This window comes from Mustelus asterias, chromosome 5 (genome assembly GCF_964213995.1).
Source record: "Mustelus asterias chromosome 5, sMusAst1.hap1.1, whole genome shotgun sequence".
In the NCBI taxonomy this organism is placed as follows: Eukaryota; Metazoa; Chordata; class Chondrichthyes; order Carcharhiniformes; family Triakidae; genus Mustelus; species Mustelus asterias.
This window is the reverse complement of record NC_135805.1, coordinates 31,243,566-31,265,684: the sequence shown is the minus strand read 5'-3', so window position 1 is coordinate 31,265,684 and position 22,119 is coordinate 31,243,566. Positions and strand designations below refer to the sequence as shown.

General features: G+C 44.1%; 1 protein-coding gene across 1 annotated transcript in view; it reads right to left on the bottom strand.

Moving 5' to 3' along the window:
- ak9 (adenylate kinase 9) overlaps positions 1–22,119 on the bottom strand; it is a 370,082-nt gene that overhangs the window by 49,866 nt on the left and 298,097 nt on the right. The window contains exons 36-40 of the mRNA XM_078213534.1: positions 20,845–21,046; positions 12,158–12,304; positions 7,652–7,792; positions 3,579–3,638; positions 3,081–3,298 (exon numbers count right to left, since the gene is read on the bottom strand). Of these exons, the coding sequence (XP_078069660.1) occupies positions 3,081–3,298; positions 3,579–3,638; positions 7,652–7,792; positions 12,158–12,304; positions 20,845–21,046 (768 nt within the window). The remainder of the gene's footprint in view (positions 1–3,080; positions 3,299–3,578; positions 3,639–7,651; positions 7,793–12,157; positions 12,305–20,844; positions 21,047–22,119) is intronic.

Sequence of the window (22,119 nt, the reverse complement as noted above, 5' to 3'; positions counted from 1 at the left end):
TCACGATTGTGACCTCTGTATTGCAGAGTGTGGGAGATTCGAGTCTGAACTCCCACTGAAAAAACAATCGTGATTTACACCATTTTTCACGCGAATTCAGCACTTAGAATTTTTTTTGGAGAATCGCCCCCGCATTCCCCATAGTTGAAGCATGTAATCTATTGGTGCTGTAGAGCTTCTGTGCTGTGACTGATGATGAACCAAAGGACATGTTATTTTGCCTGCCCTGTGACTACATACATCCTGTGCCAGTTAACAACACCTTCCATCTTTGAGACACTTAAAGGAACCGGCTGGCTGCCTGTGATAAGGAATACCTGCTCTATATCTTGCTTATGCCACCCAACCACATATGCAGCAGTGTGCCACCAATCAGAACCATGCTGCACCCATCATGCAGCAAGTCGTTTGCATCCTAAAACAACAGTTCCACTGTCTGGACTGCTTGGCGGCATCCCTCCATTATTTGTCAGAGAGGATCGACAAGTTTATAATGGTCTCTGTGTCCTCCACAACCTTGTACTTGTGAGCACAGTCCTTTTTATTCTAGAACTAGGGGGCACTGTATAAATAAGGTCACCCATTTGAAATGGAAATGAGGTGAATCTTTTTCACTCAGAGGGTCAATGTGTCTTTGGAACTCTCTTCCTGAAAAGGTGGTGGAAGCAGAGACTTTGAATATTTTTAAGGCAGAGGTGGATGGATTGAATTGCTGCAGTCCATGTGCTGTGGGTTGACTCACAGTATCATTGGAGAGGGAATTCCAGGATTTTGACCCAGTGACTGCGAAGGAACGGCGATATATTTCCAAGCTGACAAAGGGTCATCTGGACTTAAAATGTCAGCTCTTTTCTCTCCTTACAGATGCTGCCGGACCTGCTGAGATTTTCCAGCATTTTCTCTTTACATTTAAAGGATGTGAGGCAACCCACCTCCACCACCCTTCCAGACAGCTCATTCCAGACATTCATCACACTCTGGGTAAAAAAGGTTTTCCTCACATCCCCCCTAAACCTCCTACCCATCACTATGAATCTATATCCCCTCGTGACTGACCCTCCAACTAAGGGAAACAGCTGCTCCTTTTCCACTCTGTCCATGTCTCTCACAATCTTGTGTACCTTGAGCAGGTTGCTCCTCAGTCTTCTCTGCTCCAATGAAAACAACACAAGTCTACGCAACTTTTCTTCATAACTTAAATGTTCCAGTCCAGGCAGCATCCTGGTGAATCTCCTCTGCACCCCCTCCAGTGCAATCACATCCTTCCGATAATGTGGTGACCACAGTACTCTAGCTGTGGCCTCACCAAAGTTCTATACAACTCCAACATGACTTCCCTGCTTTTGTAATCTATGCCTCGATTGATAAAGACAAGTGTCTTATATGCCTTTTTCACCACCTTACTAACATGCCCTTCCCCTTTTAGAGATCTGTGGACAAACACGCCAAGGTTCCTTGGTTCCACAGAACTTCCTAGTGTCATGCCATTTATTGAGTATTTTCTTGTAAAATTATTCCTTCCAAAGTGCATCACCTCACACTTTTCAGGGTTAAATTCCATCTGCCACTTATCTGCCATTTGACCATTCCATCTATATCTTCTTAGAACATAGAACATTACAGCGCAGTACAGGCCCTTCGCCCTCGATGTTGCGCCGACCAGTGGAACCAATCTAAAGCCCCTCTAATCTACACTATCCAATATCATCCATATGTTTATCCAATAACCATTTGAATGCTCTTAATGTTGACGAGTCCACTACTGCTGCAGGCAGGGCATTCCACGCCCTTACTACTCTGAGTAAAGAACCTACCTCTAACATCTGTCCTATATCTTGTAGCCCAAGACACTCCGCCTCACTGTTAATCACCCAGCCAATCTTCATGTTATCTGCAAATTTACTAATTTTACTCACATAGTCATCAATGTCATTTGTATAAATGACGAATAATAGAGGACCCAACACAGATCCCTGCGTTCGCCACTGGACACTGGCTTCCAGTCATTAAAGCAGCCCTCTGTCCTCACCCTCTGTCTCCTACAACTGAGCCAATTTTGAATCCACTTTATCAAATTACCTTGTATCTCATGTGAATTTACCTCCTTTATAAGTCTTCCATGTGGAACCTTGTCAAAGGCTTTGCTGAAATCCATATAAACCATATCGACTGCACTATACTCGTCTACACACCTGTTCACCTCTTCAAAAGTCAGCCCTTTTGTCCATGTTTGAACCAAGGTGCAAAGCGGTCAGGAGCTGAATGACCCTGGTGAAACCCAGAAAGATCTGTCAGCTCTCAGTCGCTGCAGCCAGCCTCAATACAGCTCAATCCCAGGGCCCTGCGGCAAATAGCGAGCGTTACCCCCCGCCACCCAGACCGATTTCCCCTGCCCCCCCACTGGCCACCCAGACTAATTGCCCCCTCCCTACACCACTGATTGCATGCAAAGTCACAGCAGGCCCCCCTCCCCCCTTTGGCCCGCCCCCTGTAGGCCCTTCCCCTTCAGGCCCCACCCCTTCAAGTCCCACCCCTTCACGCCCTGCCCTCTGGAACTGCCTGGTAGGCACTGCCAGGGTGCTAGGCTGGCACTGCCCAAGGGGCAACCCCTTTGCCCTCGACCTCCCAGGGGGCCTCAATGGCCTCAAGTTCTACTGGTGAGGCTACCGTGACTGGTCCCCATCCCTGGAGACCAGGTGTTTTCCTCGTTGGAGAGTACCTCTCCCGGTGAGGCCACAAAGGCAAATGAGAACCTGGACGATTGTGTCCTGGTCTCGTCAATTACATTAAAATGAGCATTACTATACATTTAAATAAATTATTCAGCCTCTTGCCAGAAATGGGCAGGAGGCTGAATGCGCCGAATATCCGGTGCCAGTAAGATTGCGAGAGACGAGAAATTGAGCACAAACCTGATTTCTCGGCTCTCGTGCAATTTTACAGGCTTGACCCGCCCATCGATGGGCAGGCCAAAGTGGTAAAATAGCCACCAGAAGATCTATTCACCAGCCAGGAGAAAAATTGCATAATATTCTCATGTTCAAACTATGATCAACATTCCTTTTAAAATTCAAACTTACCATTTTGTATTCTTTCCAGATATATTTCAATCTGTTTCACACTGGTTTGAACAATTTCTAACACTTTCCCCCACACCCACCATTTGCTATGGTGTCCATATATAATGTGCCAATTTTGATGCTGCGTTTGGTAGTATTCCCAGACAGCACTAATCTCATGAACATATGATGAGTTTCGAATGGTCAGAATCTGAGCACTGTCATGGAGTGGATAAATCCTGTCAAGTAAAAGTAAAAGGAAACAAACACTCAATGAATATGAAGGAAAACATTCATGTAAAATATTATGATTGTAATAGATATTCCTGAAAATTGGCAAGATCAAAAATCTACTTTTCAAATTGAAATGTTTTCAATAGAAAATGTGACTGTGTAATGGTAAGTCGCCTCCCCATGACCTGACCGAAAAGGGCTAGTTTGGTTTGTTGTTGGGCTGAAAATAACTGATTTGAAAGCAAAGCAGACTCAGGCCTGGTTAGTATTTGAACGGGAGACTACCTGGAAATATCCATGCAGTCTTGAACTGAAGATGTTTTGGGAGAGGACAGCAGCAAACTTCTGGAGAAAAAGCAACAAGAGACAGAGAGTGAAAACAGCAAAAAGTTGCTAGTCAGAGCCTACAGAAAGATTGAGTGACCTCAAAGATAGGTGATTGGCTGGTGGGTATTTTGCATTTATCCTATCTGAACAAGGGAATAAACTGCTGAGTCCTATGCATCCTCTTTTTGAGAAGTTAGGTTTATTAAGAGTAAGGTGTGTGTTATGATGGCCATGGGGGATTGTCAATAGATTTCCCCATGAGAGTTGCTGAATGTGAACTCCCCTATTAGGTGCATGGAGGCCCGCCCAATAGGGAAGGAGCAGCATGGGTTTAAAACCTGGCTCCACTCAGGATAGCTGTTGAAAGACTTTGGGGCTGACCTGTACACTGTAGCCACTGAATGGCACTTTGAAAATAAAGGGTGATGGTGATGGAAGACTGGCCTGGGTAAGATTATTACATTGGCAATGAGGAGCAAAACAAGTATTTTTCTTCCCTCCGGACCATCTGTACTGTCGAGACAAGTAATCCTCTGGTAAGAAAAATGCCTCGTTTTGATATACTTGAAGCCTACGATGCAAGCATAGAAGACTAGGCCTAAGATGCAGAGAGCATGCATTACTTTTTGCAGGCCAACAATATTGAGAGGGAAAAGGAGCAGAAAGTGGTCTTGTTGATAGCATGCATGGTCCTAACCTTCAGTGTAATAAAAAGCCTCACCAACCAGGATGTCCCTAACTCCAAACCTTTAATGAATTGGTGGACTTGGTTAAAGGCTATTATGACCCAAAACCCTCCTGAATACTCCAGCGATGCCGCTTTAACATGGCAGGGCGAACCTCTGGGGAATCTGTTACCGAATTTCTGATCAGGATACGATAATTGGCAGAGCACTGTGAATTCGGGCCACTCCTGAATGACTTGTTGTGAGATAGACTGATCTGTGGAATTGACAATGTGACAGTCCAAAGAAAATTATTGGCACCATCTAATTTGGATCTAAGGAAGGCCATTGAGATAGCTGTAACATTGGAGAATGCAAAGAAATGTGCTCAGGAACTACAGGGGACTTCAGACAACAGTGTCCACCGATTAGGGGGTGGGGCCTCATTCAACGTCCATCCCACAACTCAGAGTGATGTTATCGGTAAAATTTCAAAGAATCCCTTACAGTGGTGGAGCCCAAGTCGCATCACCAGACGATCAAGGAAGGTCATGGACAGCCCTCAGACTACTAGGGAGTATATTCCAGAAGGTTGCAGATGCCAGATGGTGGACTATTGCAAATACTGAAGGAGACCACGACTAAGGCAAAGATATAGGGACAGTCAAAATGCATGCTATTTCGAAAAAAGGCAAAGAGCAGTGCCGGACCATACTTTACAGGTATGCCCATAACCAGGGATAGGGACGCATGGCGGCACAGTGGTTAGCACTGCTGCCTCACAGCGCCAGGGACCCAGGTTCAATTCCCAGCTTGGGTTACTGTCTGTGCAGAGTTTGCACGTTCTTCCTCTGGGTGCTCCGGTTTCCTTTCACAGTCCAAAAGAAGTGCTGGTTAGGTGCATTGGCCTTGCTAAATTCTCCCTCAGCATATCCGAACAGGTGCCGGACTGTGGCAACTAGGGGATTTTCACAGTAACTTAATTGCAGTGTTAATGTAAGCCTACTTGTGACACTAATTAATAAATTTTAACTTTAATCGCATCTCCACGACAAAGGTAACATAATGTACCATAATGTCAAGTAAAAGTAAAACAAAACAAAACACTCAATGAACATGAAGAAAAACATTAGTGCAAAACATTATGATTGTAATAGATATCCCTGAAAGTTGGCAAGATTAAAAATCTACTTTTCAAATTGAAATATTTTCAATAGAAAATGTGATTACATAATGGTGAGGAGCCTCCCCATGACCTGGCCAAATGTAATATAATGGTAGAGTTGTTAGTAAATGGCCAACCATTAAAAATGGAAGTGGATACTATGATCTCCGTTATTGGGGAGCAGATGTATGACCACCTCCAGGCTGGTATTCAGCTCCTGAACTTATAAAACAAAAAAGGCCAGGCTGGCCACCAGCACTGGGGAACTATTGCAGATAAAGGGCACCACAGTGACCCTAGTGACTTATAGGCAGCAGTTAGCTCGACTTTCACTCATCATTGTACAGGGACAAGGACCTAGCCTTATGGGAAGAGATTGGCTCCAACACATCAGACTGAACTGGCTGGAGATCTTCAGGCTGGCCACGGGGAGACTGTACAAAGTCATCAATAAGTATCCTGAAGTTTTCCAGGAAGGGCTTGGAGAAATAAGGGGAGCCAAACCTAAGGTCTATGTTGACCTCGATGTTACAACTGGATATTTTAGACTGAGACCAGTTCCATACTCCCTATTGGAAGAAGTAGAGTCGGAACTGGAATGCCTGGAAAAGCTGGGCATAAGTCCCATACAATTGGCAGAGTGGTCGGCAGCTGTTGTTCCTGTCCTTACACCGGATAAGTTGGTCCGAGACTATAAGCTTACTGTCAATAGAGTTTCTAAACTTGACAGATTCCCCATGCCCCAGATTGAAGATCTGTACACCAGGTTAACTTGGGCACCAACATTTTCGAAATTGGACATGAGCCATGCGTATCTCCAGCTTGAATTGGACGAGTTTCCACAAAAGTATATGATAATCAATACACACAAAGGCCTATATGAGTACACTAGTCTGCTCTTTGGGGTCTCATCTGCATGTACCATTTTTCAATGGGTCATGGAGAACATACTCCAAGAGTCACCTCAGGTAGTGGACGATGTCTTGGTCACAGGAACATTAGAAGGCGAACATCTAGCAAACCTAGAAGAGCTCTTATGGTGATTTTCAGAGGTCAGGGTATGCCTGAAAAGAGAAAAATATGTTTCCCAAGCAAACGCACTGACCTATTTGGGCTATTGGGTGGATGGCGAGGGCCTTCATCCGGTGGAGGACAAGGTGAGGGCCATTTAGGAGGGGCCATTTAGGAACTCCAAGAAATCCTTCCTGGGGTTAGTGAATTGTTATTACAGGAAGTTTATTCCTAATTCAGCTTCTTTGCTGGCCCCTTGCATGCCCTACTAAGGAAACATCAAAGGTGGTGTGGGTGCAGGGGGAGGAGGTGGGGTGGGGTGGGGTGCTGCCACCACAGCTGGAGGCTGTTAAACAGCAACTTTTATCCTCTAATTCATTGGCCCATTTTGACCCCAAAAAAGGATCTTATCTTGACATGTGATGCCTCCCCTTACGGGGTTGGAGTAGTACTGGCACATTGCTGGAGAGGTGGAATAGAGAAACCTATTGTGTATGCATTTAGGACCCTCTCGGGCACTGAGCAGAGGTATTCTCAGATCAAGAAAGAGGGGTTGGCAGTTGTCTTTGGAGTTAAACAATTCCATCAATATGTCTACAGTAGATGCTTCATTGTAGTAACTGATCATAAAGCATTGCTAGGACTTTTTAAAGCAGACAAGGCTTTAATACCCTCTTTGCCTCCGTCTGGATACAGCGTTGGGCCTTGTTACTGGCACTTTATGAATACCTCCTATAGCACTTCTCCGGGACCTGGATAGATAATGCCGATGCACTGAGCTGTCTGCTGTTGTCCATAAGCCTGGCTTCACTCCCTGTTGTGGAAGTGGTCGTGATGAAGAAGCAACCAGCAGGGTTCATATAGACCAAACTGGCACGATTTCTATTTGACTATACACTACCCAACACATAACGACAGGAATCACCCCAGCAGAATTGTTAATGAAACGGAGGCTTCGGACAAGATTAATGCGACTGTCTCCAAACCTGGCCGGGAGGGTGGATTCCCAACAAGAGAACCAGAAGAAGAACTATGATTCTGTAAGGACAGAAAGAATATTCATAACGGACAACCCAGTTCACGTGAGGAACTTTGGGGATGGCCTCATTTGGGTGCCAGGGATCATAATGGAAAAAACAGAACGAGTGTCTTATAGGGTCCAAATTCAGGGCAAAATTGTCAGAAAGCACCTGGACCATCTCTGGAGTAGGGAATCTTTGCCAGTACAGGTCTCATTATCAGCCATAGGGAAGGCCACTGCCAGCGTCGAGCCACAACGGGTGATGAGGACACGGATTCCGAGATGGAAGTGGAAGACACCCATGCCCCAGCTGAAGCAAGACCTCATTAAGCACCAGCGTCAGTAGCTTTATGTTCCTTCAGAAGCGAAGGTCTCCAATCTGTTTCACAGTCCCTGATCTGGTCTCGGTATGATTATTCCAGTGTATTAGTAGAGTTTAGAAATATAAGGGTATAATTTCAAAGTTTGTAGATGATCTAAAACTTGGAAGCATTATGAAGTGGATAGTGTAGAACTAGAAACAGACATTGACGAATTAGACGAATGGGCGGACAAGTGGCATTTGAAGTTCAATGCGGAAATCATAGAAATCATAGAAACCCTACAGTGCAGAAGGAGGCCATTTGGCCCATCGAGTCTGCACCGACCACAATCCCACCCTGGCCTTACCCCCACATATTTACCCGCTAATCCCTCTAACCTACGCATTTTAGGATTCTAAGGGGCAATTTTTAACCTGGCCAATCAACCTAACCCGCACATCTTTGGACTGTGGGAGGAAACCGGAGCACCCGGAGGAAACCCACGCAGACACGAGGAGAATGTGCAAACTCCACACAGACAGTGTGGAAACATGTGAAGTGATTCATGTTTGTAGGAAGAACATTGATGGACATTTTAAAATAAAGGGTGCAACTCTAAAGGGGGGCAGGAGCAGAGGCACCTGGGTGTATATATGCATTAGTCATTGAAGGTGGTAAGACAGGTTGAGAGAGCAGTTAATAAAGCATACAGTATCCTAGGCTTTATTAATAGGGGGGTCGGTTTAGATCAGTTGGCTGGACAGCTGGTTAGTGATATAGAGTGTCGCCAACAGTGCAAATTCAATTCCCGTACTGGCTGAAGTTATTCATGAAGGCTCGCCTTAACAACTTTGCCCCTTGCCTGAGAAGTGGTGATCCTCTGGTTAAATCACCATTAGTCACTGCCACAAAGTCATCTGGAACTATGGCAACTTTACCTTTATTAATAGGAGTATAGAATACAAGAGAAGGGAGATAATGTTGAACTTGTATAAGACACTAGTTTCAGCCTCAGTTAGAGCATTACATCCAATTTTGGGTGCTGCACTTTAGGAAAGATGCGATGGCATTAGAGAGAGTGCAGAAAAGAGTCATGAGAATGGTTCGAGGGATGTGGAACTTCAATTATGAAGATAGATTGGATAAGTTTGTGTTGTTTTCTTTGGAAAAGAGAAGGCTGCGTAGAGATTTGATAGAGGTATTCAAAATCTTAAAAGGTCTGTACAGAAAAAGTGATCCCATTCATGAAAAGATCAAGAACAAGAGAGCACAGAATAAAGTAAATGGCAAAAGAGGCAATAGTGACAATTCCACAAAGCAAGAGATTAAAATCCTGAGGATGTGGTGGAGGAAGATTCACTTGAGGCATTTAAAAGGAAATCAAACTGTCATCTGAAAAGGAAGAATATGCAGGGCTACGGAGAGAAGATGAGCGAATGGCACAAGGCTAACAGATCATTTGGAGACTTGTTGCAGACACAATAGGACAAATTGTCTCCTGCACTGTAACAGTTCTGTGCAACTTTGTCTTTTACAGTAGATTGCATGAATTGTTAGCCTAGATCCATTTGGTAACAGTTCCAAGTGAGCTTGACAACATGAAACTTGTTTTGTGAAATTCTGTCAGCTGGATTAGAAAACTTCCACATATTTAAGTTCTGTGGTTAAATGCAAAAAATGGTCCACAATGATCTTGGACCTACTGTGTTAATCTTATGCTTTTTGCCTGGATGTCTTCAGCTCCTATTTCCCTAATGAAGGCAGAGCTATTCTGGGTGCTTGCAAGAAAAGGAAGTTGAAGCCTTCAGTGGCAGGAAGTGATTATGATACTGAGAAAGCATTAGTAGAGAATACTAGTAGAGAAAACAGGCAACGCTGTGAATGTAATTCAGTATGATATATACCAGGGATTTGGGCATCACCTGCCCAAAACTTCATCCCTTTGTGGCATTTATAATCACGTGTCATAGGAGCAGTCATTGGTGCTTTGTGTCCATAGAACCATAGAAAATTACAGCTCAGAAACAGGCCTTTTGGCCCTTCTTGTCTGTGCCGAACCATTTTATGCCTAGTCCCACTGACCTGCACTTGGACCATATCCCTCCACACCCCTCTCATCTATGAACCCGTCCAAGTTTTTCTTAAATGTTAAAAGTGACCCCGCATTTACCACTTTATCTGGCAGCTCATTCCACACTCCCACCACTCTCTGCGTGAAGAAGCCCCCCCTAATATTCCCTTTAAACTTTTCTCCTTTCACCCTTAACCCATGCCCTCTGGTTTTTTTCTCCCCTAGCCTCAGCGGAAAAAGCCTGCTTGCATTCACTCTATCTATACCCATCAAAATCTTATACACCTCTATCAAATCTCCCCTCAATCTTCTACGCTCCAGGGAATAAAGTCCCAACCTATTCAATCTCTCTCTGTAACTCAGCTTCTCAAGTCCCGGCAACATCCTTGTGAACCTTCTCTGCACTCTTTCAATCTTATTTACATCCTTCCTGTAACTAGGTGACCAAAACTGTACACAATACTCCAAATTCGGCCTCACCAATGCCTTATATAACCTTACCATAACACTCCAACTTTTATACTCCATACTCCGATTTATAAAGGCCAATGTACCAAAGGCACTCTTTACAACCCTGTCCACCTGTGACGTCACTTTTAGGGAATTCTGTACCTGTATTCCCAGATCCCTCTGTTCAACTGCACTCTTCAGAGTCCTACCATTTATCCTGTACGTTCTACTTTGATTTGTCCTTCCAAAGTGCAATATCTCACACTTGTCTGCGTTAAATTCCATTTGCCATTTTTCAGCCCATTTTTCTAGTTGGTCCAAATCCCTCTGCAAGCTTTGAAAACCTTCCTCACTGTCCACTACACCTCCAATCTTTGTATCATCAGCAAACTTGCTGATCTAATTGACCACATTATCATCCAGATCATTGATATAGATGACAAACAACAATGGACCCAACACCGATCCCTGCGGCACACCACTAGTCACAGGCCTCCACTCAGAGAAGCAATCCTCCACAACCACTCTCTGGCTTCTTCCATTGAGCCAGTGTCTTATCCAATTTACTACCTCCCCATGTATACCTAGCGACTGAACCTTCCTAACTAACCTCCCATGAGGGACCTTGTCAAAGGCCTTGCTGAAATCCAGGTAGACAACATCCACCGCCTTCCCTTCATCCACTTTCCTGGTAACCTCCTCGAAAAACTCTAATAGATTGGTCAAACATGACCTACCACGCACAAAGCCATGTTGACTCTCCCTAATAAGTCCCTGTCTATCCAAATATTTGTAGATCCTATCCCGTATCACACCTTCCAATAACTTGCCCACCACCGACGTCAAACTTACTGGCCGATAATTTCCTGGATTTCTTTTGGAACCTTTTTTAAACAACGGAACAACATGAGCCACCCTCCAATCATCCGGCACCTCCCCCGTGAGTACTGACATTTTAAATATGTCTGCCAGGGCCCCTGCAAGTTCAACACTAGCTTCCCTCAAGGTCCGTGGGAATATCCTGTCCGGTCCTGGGGATTTATCCACTCTGATTTGCCTCAAGACAGCGAGCACCTCCTCCTCTTTAATCTGTAAAGGTTCCATGGCCTCCCTACCAGTTTGCCCTATTTCCGTAGACTCCATGCCCATTTCCTCAGTAAATACGGATGCAAAAAAACCATTTAGTATCTCCCCCATCTCTTTTGGTTCCATACACAGTGTACCACTCTGGTCTTCAAGAGGACCAATTTTATCCCTCACTATCCTTTTGCTCCTAACATACCTATAGAAGCTCTTTGGATTTTCCTTCACTCTGTCTGCCAAAGCAACCTCATGTCTTCTTTTAGCCCTCCTGATTTCCCTCTTAAGTAGCTTCTTGCACTTTTTATACTCCTCGAGCATCTGATCTGTTCCTTGCTGCCTGTACATTTCATACAACTCTCTCTTCCTCTTAATCAGTGTTACAATCTCCCTCGAGAACCAAGGTTCCTTATTCCTATTTACTTTGCCTTTAATCCTGACAGGAACATACAAACTCTGCACTCTCAAAATTTCTCCTTTGAAGGCCTCCCACTTTCCATTTACATCCTTACCAGATAACAGCCTGTGCCAATCCATACTTCCCAGATCCCTTCTCATTTCATCAAATTTGGCCTTTTTCCAGTTCAGAACTTCAACCCGAGGACCAGATCTATCCTTATCCACGATCAGGTTGAAACTAATGGCATTATGATCACTGGATCCAAAGTGTTCCCTCACACTCACATCCATCACCTGCCCTAACTCATTTCCCAATAGGAGATCCAATATCGCATCCTCTCTAGTTGGCGAAAGTTGGTCCAGTGTTTGTTACCTGTCTGGTGACTTTTTGTCAGCGAGACCTCTTTTCAAAATCTCTTTTATGTCTGCTTGTAGCTCTACAATCTTAACAGGTATAAGTTTACAATTGTTCATTAGACCTATTTGCCGTTTGGTCACAGGGTATCCATCCAGGACGTATCTATTCAAAAAAAGAAAATAGATTAGCGGTTTGAACTTAACCAGAAAATGTTATCTGAGTTGATAATTTACTACTCATATTCTAGGTGAAACATGAAGTCATCGAAAAGGGGGATATTAGTCACCTGGGTGGATGGGGGTGGGGTGTGTGGTGGGAGTAGCAGAGATTCTTAGGATCAAGACCTTGATCAAGGGGACCCTGAGGCCATGACTTGGAGCTGGGGGAAATGAAGATCAGGGACCTTAGGGTCAGGAGCAGCACTGATCAGAAGGGTCCATTAATGTGGTGTCAGGTCATCAGTGGGTCTGGTTTCTGAGTGTAAGCTTTGATGGCGCTAGCTGTCTTATCCTTTTTGCCATCTTTTATTGTTCTGTGTCAAGAACTATGTATCATGTATCAAAATAAAGTGGTTGTCAATACTTTGCAAAATCATATTGAGTCCTGCAATGTAATTAATTTGTTGATTCTTCTTCAACTGAAGTGAATTAAGAACATGACAGAATATGCAGACACTTTAAGGTGGGATTCTGCTCTGCCGCTAAACCATTAACATTAGTATAACATTTGCAACAACTTTCTTTACTGTTTTGACTGCGGGTCAGATTTTCCGGTCCTGCCAGCGACAGGTTTCATAGAAATCATAGAAATCATAGAACCCCTACAGTGCAGAAGGAGGCCATTCGGCCCATCGAGTCTACACCGACCACAATCCCACCCAGGCCCTACCCCCCACATATTTTACCCGCTAATCCCGCTAACCTACACATCTCAGGACTCTAAGGGACAATTTTTAACCTGGCCAATCAACCTAACCCGCACATCTTTGGACTGTGGGAGGAAACCGGAGCACCCGGAGGAAACCCACGCAGACACGAGGAGAATGTGCAAACTCCACACAGACAGTGACCCGAGCCGGGAATCGAACCCAGGACCCTGGCGCTGTGAAGCAGCAGTGCTAACCACTGTGCTACCGTGCCGCCCATGGGAGGCGGGAGCAGAAAAATTGGAATGAGGCCAAAGGTCGGATTTCCAATTGCGGAATAACAAATTGGAAGTTTCTCCTCATCACTTTCATGGTGGATGGCTTTTCTGCTGATCCATGTTAGGTATGCACTTTGAATGCATCAGCATGTCATGAATACTCACAAAAATCACAACTCCCTGGAATCACATACCCCCTCCCAATTATGTGTCACACCAATGGGAAAGTCAGATTGGTCTAAATCATTGTACATGAGATATGGGTGTCACTGGCTGTGGATCTGGAGTCACATGTAGGATGGTTTCATGGTCATCATTCGACATGGAATTCCAGATTTTTATTTAATTCAAATTTCACCATCTGACGTGGTGGGATTCAAACTCAGGTCCTCAGAGCCATACCCTGTGTCTCTGGATTAATAGTGCAACAACAATACCACTATGCCACTGCCTCCACAAACTAAAAGGGCATTACAAGAATCAAGTTAGGCAGCAATGAGCTGAACAAACTATGTCATTGCGCATTCATGGACCAATGTGCATGTGCAGATGGGTGTCAGTGACCATCTTGCTTGGCCATATTACAATGGCTGGAGTCAGTGTAAACTGAGGTCCCAACAGCCTTCTAAGATGGATGTAAAAGACTATTTTAAAGAAGAGCTACGGAGTTATCCCCGGTGCTCTGGCCAACATTTACCGATAAAAACTAACACTAACTACTTGGTCATCCTCACACTGTTGTTTGTGGGAGGTGCTTTGTCCATTTTGGCTGCTGTGTTTCCCATACCTCAAAAGTGGCCACCAGGCAGGGCAAGAGAGCTAGGCAGGCAGTGCAGGAATCTCCTGTGGCTATTCCCCTGCAAAACAGATATACCGTTTTGGATACTATTAATGGGAATGGCCTTTCAGGGGAAAACAGCCAAATCCATTGCACTATGGTTGTTTCTGCTGCAGAGGGGAGGAGTAAAAAATGTGGAATGCAATAGTTACAGGGGATTCAATTGTAAGAGGAATAGATAGGCATTTCTGTGGTTGAAAATGAGATTCCAGGATGGTATGTTGCCTCCCTGGTGCTAGGGTCAAGGATGTCTCCGAGCTGCAGGACATTCTGAAGGGGGAGGGTGAATAGCCAGTGGTCATACGACATGGGTAAAAAAGGGATGTGGTCTTAAAAGCAGAATATAGGGAGCTAGGAAGCAAACTGAAAAGTAGGACCTCAAAGGTAGTGATTTCAGGATTACTACCTGTGCCGCGTGCTAGTCAGAGTAGAAACAGTAGGATTAATAGGATGAATATGTGGTGTGAGGGGGAAGATTTCAGATTCCTAGGGCATTGGGACTGGTTCTGGGGAGGTAGCATCTGTACAAACTGGATGGGTTACACCTGGGCAGGATCGGAACTGATGTCCTTGCGGGGGGGTTACTTGCTAGAATGGTTGGGGAGGGTTTAAACTAACATGGCAGGGGGACGGGAACCTTTGCAAGGATTCAGAGTAGGGGGAATTAAGAACAAGAGGAAAAGACAATAAGGAGAATAAGGAAAGTGATAGGCAGAGAAATCACGGGCCAGAGTCAGATAAGGACCGAGCAAAAAATAGTAGGAAAGGGAAAAGAAATGTTAAAAGTGCCCATCTTAAGGTTTCGTACCTGAATTTTCAGAGCATTCGAAACAAAATGGATGAATTAGTTGCACAGATAGATGTAAAGGAGTATGATATTACGGAGACGTGGCTCCAAGGTGAGCAAGAATCGGAACTAAACATTGAAGGCTATTCAGTGTTTAGGAAGGACACAGAAAGGAAGAGGTGGAGGAGTTGCATTGTTAGAACATAGAACATAGAAAAACTACAGCACAAACAGGCTCTTCGGCCCACAAGTTGCGCCAGTCGTGTCCCTACCTACCTAGGCTTATAAATAGACTTACCTATAACCCTCAATCCTATTAAGTCCCATGTACTCATCCAGAAGCCTCTTAAAAGACCCGAGCGAGTTTGCCTCCACCACCACTGACGGCAGCCGATTCCACTCACCCACCACCCTCTGAGCGAAAAACTTACCCCTGACATCTCCTCTGTACCTACTCCCCAGCACCTTAAACCTGTGTCCTCTCGTAGCAACCATTTTAGCCCTGGGAAAAAGCCTCCGAGAATCCACCCGATCTATACCTCTCAACATCTTGTACACCTCCATCAGATCACCTCTCATCCTTCGTCTCTCCAAGGAGAAAAGACCAAGCTCCCTCAACCTATCCTCATAAGGCATGCCACCCAATCCAGGCAACATCCTTGTAAATCTCTTCTGCACCCTTTCTATGGCTTCCACATCCTTTCTGTTATGAGGCGACCAGAACTGAGCACAGTACTCCAGGTGGGGTCTGACAAGGGTCTTATAAAGCTGCATCATTATCCCCTGGCTCCTAAACTCAATCCCTCGATTGATGAAGGCCAGCACACCATACGCCTTCTTAATCACCTCCTCCACCTGCGAGGCCGATTTAAGAGTCCTATGGACCCAGACCCCAAGGTCCTTCTGATCCTCTACACTGCTAAGAGTCTTACCCCTGATATTATACTCCTTCATCCCATTTGACCTGTCAAAATGGACCACTGCACATTTATCCGGGTTGAAGTCCATCTGCCACTTCTCCGCCCAGTCTTGCATCCTATCTATGTCACTCTGCAGCTTCTGACATCCCTCCAAACTTTCCACAACACCACCAACCTTTGTGTTGTCGGCAAACTTGCCAACCCATCCCTCCACTTCCTCATCCAGGTCATATATGAAGATGACAAACAGCAAGGGTCCCAGAACAGATCCCTGGGGCACTCCACTGGTGACCAACCTCCATTCAGAAAAAGACCCATCTACAACCACTCTCTGCCTTCTGCAGGCAAGCCAGTTCTGGATCCACAAGGCAATAGCCCCTTGGATCCCATGCCCTCTCACTTTCTCGAGAAGTCTTGCATGGGAGACCTTATCGAATGCCTTGCTGAAGTCCATATAAACCACATCTACCGCTTTTCCTTCGTCAATGTGTTTAGCCACATTTTCAAAGAACTCCACCAGGCTCGTAAGGCACGATTTGCCTTTGACAAAGCCATGCTGACTACTTTTGAGCATATTAAGCCTCTCTAAATGTTCATAAATCCTGTCCCTCAGGATCTTCTCCATCAACTTACCAACCACTGAGGTTAGACTCACCAGTCGGTAATTTCCTGGGCTATCCCTATTCCCTTTCTTGAATATAGGAACCACATCCGCAATCCTCCAATCCTCCGGAACCTCTCTCGTCTCCATCAACGACGCAAAGATCATCGTCAGAGGCTCCACAATCTCTTCCCTTGCCTCCCTCAGTAACCTGGGGTACATCCCATTCGGTCCCAGCGACTTATCTATCCTGATGCTATTCAAAATTTCCAACACATCCTCTTTCTTACTGTCCACAAATTCAATCTTTTCAGTCCGCCGCAATCCTGTAGTACAACCACCCAGGTCTTTTTCCACCATGAATACCGAGGTAAAGTATTCGTTAAGCACCTCTGCTATTTCTTCCGGTTCTGTACAGACTTTCTCACCTTCACCTTTTATAGGTCCTATACCTTCACATCTCATCCTTTTACTCTTGACATATTTATAGAACGCCTTAGGGTTCTCCTTAATCTTACCTGCCAAGTCCTTTTCGTGACCCCTTCTGGCTCTCCTAATTTCCTTCTTAAGTCCCTTCCTACAAACCGTATACTCATCTAGATCCCTACCATCACCTAGCTCTCTGAACCTTTTGTACGCTTTCCTTTTCTTTTTGACTAGGTTCAGCACAGCTTTCGTGCACCACGGTTCCCGTAACCTACCAAAATCTCCCTGTCTCATCGGAACAAACATTCCTTGAAAATCTGCCACCTTACTTCGGTGCTTTTCCTCGAGAATACCACCTTCCAATCAACACCTCTAATCTCTCGCCTGATGGCTTCATATTTCCCCTTACTCCAGATAAGCACTTTCCTAGCTTGCCTGATCCTATCTCTTTCCAATGCTAGCGTAAAGGAGATAGAGTTATGATCACTATCCCCAAGATGCTCTCCAAGATGCTCTCCCACTGAGAGATCCGACACCTGTCCAGGCTCATTAGTCAGTACCAGATCGAGTACAGCCTCTCCTCTTGTAGGCTTATCCACATGCTGTGTCAGGAAACCTTCCTGAACACACCTAACAAACTCCTCCCCATCCAACCCCCTTACCCTAGGGATATTCCAATCGATATTTCGGAAAATAAAGTCTCCCATCTGTTGATTAAAGACGATATTGATATGGCATTGAGGAAAGATATTAGCATAGAGGAATCTGTAGAGTTATGTGGAGAATGCATAGAGTTAAGAATCAACAAGGATCAAAAAAACATTGGCAAGGGTGATATACAGACCACCAAACTGTAGTGGTAATGTTGGGAAAAGCATTAGACAGGAAATCAGGGATGCATGTGTGAAAGTAACATCTATGATTATGGGTGACTTTACTCTGCATATAGATTGGGAGAGTCAAATTAGTCACAGTACAATCGAGGAGGAATTTCTGGCGTGCACACGGGATGGTTTTCTGGAGCAATACATTGAAGAACCAACAAGGGAGCAGGCCATCTTGGACTGGGTGTTGTGCAATGAGAAAGAATTAGTTAGCAATCTAGTCGTGATAGAACCTTAATATGGTAACCATAATATGGTAAAATTCTTTGTCAAGGTGGATAATGATGTAGTTGATTCTGAGACAGGGTCCTGAATCTCAATAAAGGTAACTATGATGGTATGAGGCATGAATTGGCCATGATGGACTGGGAAACATTATTGAAAGGAAAGACAGTGGACTGGCAATGGCAGGCATTTAACGAACGAATAGGTGAACCCCTAGGTATATTCCTCTTCGGCGCAAGAGTGGTAAGGGAATTGTGGCCAAACCATGGCTTACAAGGGAAATTAGAGATAGTATCAGATTCAAGGAAGAAGCATTTAAGTTGGCAACAGAAGCAATAGGCTTGAGGATTGGGAGCAGTTTAAAATTCAGCAAAGGAGGACCAAGAGATTGATTAAGAAATAAAAATACAGTATGAAAATAAGCTAAGGGGAACATAAAAACTGACTGTAAAAGTTTCTATAGATATGTAAAGAGAAAAAGATTGACAAAAACTTGTCAAATGTAGGTCCCTTAGAGTCAGAAATGGGAGAATTTATAACGGGGAATAAAGAAATGGCCAAGGAATTAAATTTGTACTTTCCCTCAGTCTTCACAAAGGAAGACATGAATAATGTACGAGAAGTGCTGGGAGAAACATGTTTTAGCGAGGAGCTGAAGGAAATCAGCATTAGTAGAGAAATGGTTTTGGAGAAATTGATGGGATTTAAGATGGATAAATTCCGGGGTCCAGATAACCTTCATCCCAGAGTACTTAAGGAAGTGGCCCTGGAGGTAATAGATCCATTGGTAGTTATTTTCCAAAATTCTTTGGACTCTGGAATAGTTCCTACAGATTGGAGAGTAGCTAACGTAAGCCCGCTATTCAAAACGGCAGGTAGAGAGAAAACAGGGAACTACAGATCAGTGAGCCTAACGTTGGTACTGGGAAAGTTGCTGGACTTTATTACCAAGGATTTCATAACTTGGCATTTGGAATCAGCATGGATTTTCAAAAGGGAAATCATGCTTGGCAAGTCTATTGGAATATTTTGAGGATGTAACTCATAGAGTTGACTGAGGAGAACCAGTGGATGTGGTTTATTTAGACTTTCTGAAGGCTTTTGACAAGGTCTCACGTAACAGACTACTATGTAAAGTTAAAGCACATGAGATTGCAGGTAACGTATTGAGATGGATAGAAAGCTGGTTAGCAGATTGGAAGCATAGAGTTGGCATAAATGGGTCTTTTTCTGATTGGCAGTCAGTGACTAGTGGGGTTCCACAGGGATCAATCTGTGCTAGGACCCCAACTGTTCACATTATATATTAATGATTTGGAAGAGGGAACTGAATGTATTATCTCCAAATTTGTAGATGATACAAAGTCGGTTGGGAGGGTGAGCTGTGAGGAGGGTGCAGAGATGCTTCAACATGATTTTGACAGGCTGAGTGTGTGGGCATCTGCACGGCAGATGCAGTATAATGTGAATAAATGAAAGGTTATCCACTTTGGTAGCAATAATAGGAAATCAGATTGTTACTTGAATGGGTGTAAATTGAGAGAGGTGGCTACTCAACGAGACCGTGGAGTCCTTGTGCATCAGTTGCTGAAAGTAAACATGCACATCCAACAGGCAGTAAAGAAGGCGAATAGTATGTTGGCCTTCATAGCGAGAGGATTTGAGTATAGGGATAGGGATGTTTCGCTGCAATTGTATAGGGCATTGGTGAGGCCACATTGGGTGTACTGAGTACAGTTTTGGTGTCCTAATCTGAGGAAGGATAGAGTCATAGAGGTTTACAGCATGGAAACAGGCCCTTCAGCCCAACTTGTCCATGCCGCCCTTTTTTTTAAACTCCTAGGCTAGTCCCAATTGCCCGCATTTGGCCCATATCTCTCTATACCCATCTTACCCATGCAACTGTCTAAATGCTTTTTAAAATACAAAATTGTACCCGCCTCTACTATTACCTCTGGCAGCTTGTTCCAGACACTCACCACCCTCTGTGTGAAAAAATTGCCTCTCCTTGTTATAGAGGGAGTATAATGAAGGTTTACCAGGCCAATTCCTGGGATGGCAGGTCTGTCATATGAGGAGAGATTAAGTCGTTTAGGATTATATTCACTGGAGTTCAGAAGAGGGAGAGGGGATCTCATAGAAATGCATAAAGTTTAAACAGGAATTCTAGATAGGATAGATTCAGAAAGAATGTTCCCAATGGTGGGGGGAGTCCAGAACTAGGGGTCATAGTTTGAGGATAAGGGGTAAACCTTTTAGAACAGAGGTGAGGAGAAATTTCTTCACCCAGTGGGTGGTGAATGTGTGGAATTCACTACCACAGAATGTAGTTGAGGTCAAAACGTTGTCTGATTTCAAGGAGAAATTAGATATAGCTCTTGGGGCTAAAGAAACCAAGGGATTATGGGGGAAAAGGGGGGTATCAGGATATTGAATTTGATGATCAGACATGATCAAAATAAATGGCAGAACAGGCTCGAAGGGCCGAATGGCCTAATCCTGCTTCTAGGTTCTATGGTTTCAAAAGTACTTCATTGGCTGTAAGAACTTTGGGAGGTCTGGTGTTTGTGAAAGGCACTATATCTCTTCTCTACCTATTTCTACTCAGACAGGGGTAAAGGATACCTCTTATTTGTCCTCAACTGCAATTTGTCACATTTCCTACCTGCCACTTTGGAATTTTAGTATGATGAAAAACATGATCCAATTTCTCGACCTTTGAAAAAAAGTTAAGACAGCCTGCCTAATGCCACAGGCTGTAATTACACAGTAACCCGGGGCTTTTTATTTCCAATGCAAAAGTTGGCACAAAAATGTGGCAACCAGAAGTAAGGTTTTTCAGGTAGATAAATAGAACTTAAAAATAACTGAACCATACCCTCTTGTGTTGCATATAACATCCATCAAAACCACTTCTAGGCATTTTATGACAAATACATCTGGCACTATCAAACCCTTTTTGAGATGTTTATTAATGTGAATAGCCAGCTCAGTCTTCTTCTGAGTGGTCAGAATTGTGCGTACAGCTTCTCCTGCTGAAATGCGTTGAAGTCCAAACTCACTGGCAAATCTCCTGGCCACTGTAAGACAGACAACAACTGTATTCAAGAAGAATCATGCCAAGTTGACCACTACCTTGAAGTAGCCAAACATTGCAAAGCATGCTCATTGCTGATTTTTCCTCAAGTACAGTTTATTTAAGTAGTTAAAAATAATTGCCTGTAAATTCCAGAGTGGCAGTCTCCATTAAATTGCCATTCGTGACAGACTTGCCCACACAGATTCCAAATCTCTTGGCTTACCCAACATTTCTCGCTCAGGCTCGGTAAAACAGGAGCAGTGCAGCATGTCCTCGGCAGAATCAGCATGGGGTAAACTGGGGTGCAGATAAATAAGCCACTCCCCCTTTTTATGGCAGTAACCGTCATAAAGGGGATGTTAAAAGGGAAAATGGAGGAGGGAATGTCCAAAGGTAAGTGGTTGACTGGGAGGGGTACTGTGATATATATTTAAGTAGTTGCATGATTGCTTTAAGAGCAGGTCACATGATTTGATGGTGATGTCACTAGGGTGTTTCAGAGGCTCCTGCTTTTAGTTTCAGTTTGCACTCTGTACAGACAAGAGGTCAGAGAATAAATATGTTAGTTTGAATCTACATGTGCAAACTATATCTGTTTTCTTTCTGTTCAAAACCTACATCTCTTAACAAAGGTCATTACAAAAACAAAATTGGCAATAAGTCGGGATTTTGTTTAATCGAGAACATCAAGGAAAGATCCTAAGTAGAAGAAAAAAAAATTGTGGGTCCTCACACTTTGAAGATTAGAAGGATATTGGGGAGAAGTGACATAGGATTAAAGGTTAAAGTGGGAGTGAAGGAAGGCTAAGTAAGAAAAAAAATGGTGGCAGCTCACGGTGTGGTTTTTAAAAAAGAGTTTCATAGAAGGTTATTTTTCCTGATCAGAGAAGAGTCCAGGCAGTATCTGGCATATTTGAAAAGGGATATTCTGCGGTACAGTTGGAGTCATTTAAAAAGAAAATATATCAAGTCAACGGTCGCAATGGCAAAATAATAGGGGTGTACTGGGAAAACAGTAAAAATATGTATATACTGAGCAGTATTAATTTGCTAGCGCCAGCAAGAGAAATGGCA